General features: G+C 39.0%; 2 protein-coding genes across 2 annotated transcripts in view; both read left to right on the top strand.

The window, feature by feature from the left end:
- The first annotated feature begins 585 nt into the window (after positions 1-585).
- Positions 586-1578, top strand: LOC111453186 (cytochrome b561 and DOMON domain-containing protein At5g47530-like). The gene is made up of 3 exons (XM_023094177.1): positions 586-797; positions 871-1125; positions 1202-1578. Exons 1-3 carry the CDS (start codon positions 621-623, stop codon positions 1484-1486), a joined length of 717 nt encoding a protein of 238 aa, XP_022949945.1. The 5' UTR covers positions 586-620; the 3' UTR covers positions 1487-1578.
- Positions 1579-2267: 689 nt separating this feature from the next.
- LOC111453185 (pyridoxal phosphate homeostasis protein) overlaps positions 2268-6078 on the top strand; it is a 6590-nt gene continuing 2779 nt past the window's right edge. Inside the window, exons 1-3 of the mRNA XM_023094175.1 lie at positions 2268-2596; positions 2772-2838; positions 5526-5572. Coding sequence (XP_022949943.1) covers positions 2372-2596; positions 2772-2838; positions 5526-5572 — 339 coding nt within the window. The 5' untranslated portion in view covers positions 2268-2371. The remainder of the gene's footprint in view (positions 2597-2771; positions 2839-5525; positions 5573-6078) is intronic.

Genomic DNA, 6078 nt, shown 5'->3' with positions numbered 1-6078 from the left:
AAAAAAAAAAAAAAAAAAAAAAAAAAGCAAACCTTGTAATGTTAACATCTCTTAGGCAGCTTTTGTGGAACTGCTACCAAAAAAGGAACCCTAAAAGAACAAAATATATTATTCATATGTTCATTTCAGATCATCGATTCCCATTGTTCCCTAAAATATGAAAAACCTGCTTCTACCTCTCAAAGAAAAGCACATATTCTCTGCTGCAAAATCACGATTTAAAAAAAAGAAAAATTTATGAGAGCATTATTTAATCAAAAGTTATTCCAAATTTGGCGTGTAATTCTTTAGCGAATTAAATCAATACTTATGAAACCACCATAGGAAAGTAGGCCTGTTAGCAATCACTACTCTTTACAATGATATGATATTGTCCACTTTGAATATAATCTCTCGTAACTTTGCTTTGGACTTCTTAAAATGTCTCATATCAATGAAGATGTACTTTTTTAATTATAAACTCATGATCATTCTTTAAATTAGTCAATGTAGGACTCACTCCCACTGTAGCTGCCCAATTCCAAATTTGGTTTGTGTTTGTAGCTTTATTTAAAGTTGGTAGCTTTATTTAACCAACTTTGGTTTGGGTGCATATCAGAAAGAGAGAGAGAAGGTTGAGAATGGGTTCCCGTTTCCAGTTCTTCCTAATTGTGAGCCTAGTTTTTGCTCTCTCTAATTCCACGGCGGCGCAACAGGAAAACACCACCTCCGGCCACCACACCCCAGATACCAAAGTAACATCAGCACCAAAATTATGGAAGAGCCCTGGTTTGGGATACTCCACCCTTTTAAGACACGTAAGAATTCAACCATTTCTTTTCTTCTTTTAATTAAGGTAATAATTAAAAAACTAATGGTGAGAGAAGACAGGTTCACGGGGTTCTGAATATCATTGGATGGGGAACTTTGATACCCATTGGGATTGTGATTGCTAGATACTTCAGGGAGGAATTCCCATTGAGATGCGACCGATGGTATTCCGCTCATGCTGTGTGCCAAACATGCGGTTACATTATGGGCACTGTCGGATGGGGCTTCGGCGTGTCGCTCATTAACTCTTCAAACCGCTCTCACGTCCCATTCCTAGTCCTCGGCATTCTCGTCATCGTCCTCACAGCCATTCAAGTTAGTTTCCCTACGAACTCTAAATTGGATTATAAACTCTTAATTGTTTATTAACACTGTCCGGAAGAGTTGGCAGATTTGTGGGATATGCGTGCAACAGAAGAGGGAGAGCGGAAGGGGGCGGATGGGGGTAGTGTGGCACCGTGGCATGGGGTATGTGATATTGGCACTCATAATAGCGGACATATTTGAAGGTATCAATGCGCAGCGCCACCCAAAGAAGTGGCGATGGGCTTACGTTGGAATACTATTGGCTCTTGGCGTTGTGGCGGCGGGTTTGGAGGTTTACAGATACATCAAGCTTAAACGCTTCAAACAGGCCATGAAATTAAATGCCAATATGTATTCTCCCGCTACTTGATTAAGCTTTCATTATCCTCCTCCTCCTCCGCCCTCCACTAGAACAAATTAACCGTTTTGTTTTATTTATTTGGTTTCCATTACCTTTCTATTATAACACAAATAACATGTTTTAAATCAAGAAATCATTGTGTTATACTATTTATTATCGAACTCTTAGGCTTTTATGGGACCAACTGAACATGAGGGACTCCTTTCAAAGATAGGGGAGGGGCATCGTTCGATTCAAATTCTAAACACTCTTGTCGGAAAGAATTTCATCTAACATAGAGTAGCCTGATAGAATGTAGAGTCTAAAGAGGACGGTTGCTCACTATTAACAGATATTGTCAGTAATCAACCATTAATAGATATAGTCAGTTTATAATAGCTCAACCTCACTGCTAGCTAACAGATATTATCCGCTTTGACCCGTTACGTATTAACGTCAGTTTTACAGTTTTAAAACGTGTCTATTAGAGAGAGGTTTCCACACGCATATAAGAAATGCTCCGTTTCCCTCTCTGCTCACCGATGTGGATCTCACTATACATACGCTTTAAAACCACGAGGCTAATAACGATATGTGATAGTTAAAATCATCGACAATATTTGCTAGCAATGGCCAGTTACTATTTCAATTTTTAGAACCGAGTAATATTACAGTAATTTTCAAACAAATTAATATTTTTTAATATATTTATTTATTTTTAAATTATGAAAAATGAAAGATATGAGAATTGCGGATAGCGATGGGATTGAAAAAGGAATCTTCGCGACGACGTCGTTTCGCGGCGTTGCCTTCTTGGCGAGATTTTTCGACTGGAACGCCCGATAACTCAAAGCTTCCTCATTTGGTACTCTCCGAGTAAAGAACAATCTGGAGCAGGAAGATTCTGGTGTGGACATGGCCTCCTGTGCCGCTATGGACTGCCCCGCGTCGGCGGCGCTCAGGTCCGTGCTTGAGCGCGTACAGCAAGCCGCCGAACGGTCCGGTCGTGGGCCTCAGCATATCCGAGTCGTAGCTGTTAGCAAGACCAAGCCGGTCTCCGTCATTCGTCAAGTCTACGATGCTGGCCACCGATGCTTTGGCGAGAATTACGTTCAGGAAATCGTTGAAAAAGCTCCTCAGGTTTCTCTCTCTCTCTCTCTCTCACACTCTCTCTCGTCACTTTCCTCCGGATTCCATATTTGGCTATCGAGTTTCGGCTTTTAATTCTGTTAGAATTAGTGGAATTTTGGAAACGTTTCAATATCGATGATTCGGACTTGAACTAATTAACTCTGACGATCATTGAAAATTGCAGCTTCCGGAGGATATCGAATGGCATTTCATAGGGAATTTGCAGAGCAACAAAGTGAAACCACTTCTGAGTATGATCAAATTTCTTTTTCTAGCAATTATTTTTAGTGCAGTCTGGAGGCAATCTTTTTAGAAACTTCTTTACATAAACTTGCTCATGATACGAATATACGATTCAACTTACTCTATAATCTCACAAGAATATTGTGTTGTGGTTATATCAGTAAATCAGTGAAGCTATCTAAATACATGTCAGCCTTACTATAAACTAAGCAGCTGAATGAAACCAATTAACCAACACAGCAAATTAATGCTGGGCTGGACAAATGACGCCGGTAGCTCCAATAAGCTTGTAAAATTGTTAATTTCGGCTACTTCATGCTAGCCATTATAGAGGCCAATAGAAAGAATGTCAAGCATCAGACCTGCTTCAACAATTAAAATTGAAAATCTGAGAAAATCTGCATCAGGCCTTAAGTGGAATCCTATGCTATAGAATGAGTGGTCTTTTGGGATGGTGGGGGAAATTAGAAATGATGTCGTTGAGGAAATGAAATTTTTCATAATTATAGAAGAAGGGAGGAGAGCCTCAACCCATGCTATTGAAATTGCGAAAGGAATTTTCCAAGTACGAAGACCTGATAAGTCATAGTTACATAAAGGTTAGAACAATCTGTACCAAGTTGAGGCTTCGAAAAGATAATCACAGACAAGATAAAACAATTTTTCTTCCTTTCCAAAATTCTCACGTCCACGAAAATCTTGGATGAAACTGAACCATACATTTTAGATTCAGCTTCAAGAGGACGTGCTGCAAAACAAAGATGGAGGTTTTTGGTGTTGTTTAGAAATTTGTTTGACCATTTAAACATGCTAAAAATGTCTGCTTAAATCAAGAGGCTAGAAAGTATCTGATGAAAAGATGGCGTCGAGTCTCATTAGTGGTTTTGCACATAATTCATTAACTATGAAGTACAGAGCTAATGAGGTTTTTCTTTTATGAACTTCATAACTAGTTTGTACATCTTGAATACTATTTCACCTTTCATGGATAATAGCTCCTTCTAAATCGACTTAAAAGGTCCTGGTCAAGAACATGGGAGTTATTGAAGACATCCTTCAATTTCAGTTTACAAGTAAACTACATGTGTGGTTGCCAAGCCAAAGGCGCTTATCTTGTTCAGAACTAGGGCAGATATTTGTAGCAGATACATGATGTAAATCTATTCTGGGGCTTCCATGTCACTTAGATTCCTCCTGCAGTCAAGATCCATTAGGGAAATCAACATTGCAAATTTGACTCAAGGAGAACCTTTTACTGTTGAATATAACATGAAGACGAGGTTCTAATTTTTCACCTTGAAGAATATAGGTAAGCCCAAATCAAGACATTTAGAGAGGTGTGCTAAGATAATCCACTACTAAAGTCATAAGTACAGTTCTGAGGGCATTGTTTGTAATACTCCTCGAGGCTGTTCTTTTTCTCTTGGGTTGTCCATTCTCAATCAAATATCGAGAGGCTTCATGACATGCTCTTTAAGGAGTTAACTTCTATTGTTCTGTTATTTTTTAATTTCTTTTAAATTCTGTTACCTTCTACATCTTTGTTATTCACCACATTGAAGAAATTTGTGTTTTCACCCCGTCACTAAAGCTACTTAGACCTGCACATTTGGCCCCAAGAACTCTTATTTAAGAGTGCATCGTGGAACTGATGTTCAAGGAAGCTTCCAAGTCTTCCAAGTCATCTAAAGATTGAATCTCAGCATTGACAATAGCTTACCAAAGCAATGATCATCAATTGCTAGTCTAAGAGGATGATTTCAAGGCATAACTTATATCCATGCGCTTCATATTCACATGGAAGAGGAAATGAATGCATTTTCATATTATTAACTATAAAAGCAGGGGTGGATCTATGAATAGGAGATGTGTGAGTATCTATCGGACTCAAATTATCAATAGGCTTTCCAAGCACGTTGAAAATTCAGCCGAGAGTCGCTCCATTGGGCCAAACTCTTGAGTCCATTTCATAAGGGAAGCTTTGGAAGATTTGTGGATAAAATTTCATTTCACTTAGATTCCAATAGCAGAATAGTTTCAACTTTCCACGGAAGGGAGGGATCCATATGAAATTAGCAGCCACTAGTCTCTGCAGCCTAGCTACCCTAGAGCTCTATACTTAGAAATCCAATCTTGAGAAGCTAAGAATGTAATTGCAGCCAGTAGATTGTTTTGGATGCTAGGTCCTAAATCAATTTTGAAAACTAAAACCATGAAAATTTTGCTAAAAATAAAACTAGTAGTTGAACATAGAAATACAAACTTTTATACAACTGATAGTGAGGCCTATTGCTATTTTCTTTATTTTGTCAAGCTCGAGCTGTTCAATTGTAGATAAAGTGCAGTTTGACTAAGTTATTTAAATTACAGCCTGTTTTGGTGTAAATGAAGCTTTGACTTCTCCAATGGACTGGACCTTGAATTGGCTATTTCATAGACAACCAATTTGTACTCAGAACCTTAGCTGGATGGTGTATACACAGCCAAATTGTACTCAAAATTTATAAAATGTGATGTTGAGTTTGGTTATTTTCTTACCTCATAGAGAATTAAATTGGATAATTGGTTAACTAGAAATTTTTATATTGTGGCATTTCATCTAAGCAGCAGATGGCTTTAAGACCTTTTTAATTGCTTCTTTTCATATGCTTTTGTTCCTTCATTTCTAACCGTTACTTTTGCAATAACCACACAGCTGGCGTCCCAAACCTTGCAGTTGTAGAAAGTGTGGATGATGAGAAGGTACTCTTCTTATTAGTTATCTGGAGTTCTTTGATTAGAAGCTCATCTTCACCTCAAAGTTAAATTGGAAGTTCTTAAAATCAATTTCCAATATTTTATTTTAGTTATGCGGTGATTATTTCTCTTTCATTGGGTTCAGTTGAATTTGGTTTATAGCATGCGTGAGATCCCACGTCGGTTGGGGAGGAAAACGAAGCATTTTTTATAAGGGGGTGGAAACCTCTCCCATAGAGACGCGCTTTAAAAACCTTGAGGGGAAGCCCAAAAGGGAAAGCCCAAAGAGGAAAATATCTGCTAGCGGTGGGCTTGGGTTGTTACAAATGATATCAGAGCCAAACACTGGACAATGGGCTAGCGATGAGGTTGAGCCTCGAAGGGCTGTGGACACGAGGCGGTGTGCCAGCAAGAACGCTGGGCCCTGAAGGGGGTAGATTGGGGGGTCCCACATTGATTGGAGAAGGGAACGAGTGTCAGCGAGGACGCTGGGCCTCGAGGGGGGGGGGGGG

The sequence above is a fragment of the Cucurbita moschata genome, unplaced genomic scaffold (assembly GCF_002738365.1).
Source record: "Cucurbita moschata cultivar Rifu unplaced genomic scaffold, Cmos_1.0 Cmo_Scf00015, whole genome shotgun sequence".
In the NCBI taxonomy this organism is placed as follows: Eukaryota; Viridiplantae; Streptophyta; class Magnoliopsida; order Cucurbitales; family Cucurbitaceae; genus Cucurbita; species Cucurbita moschata.
The sequence above is the reverse complement of the archived record's forward strand: the minus strand, read 5'-3'. Positions and strand labels throughout refer to the sequence as shown.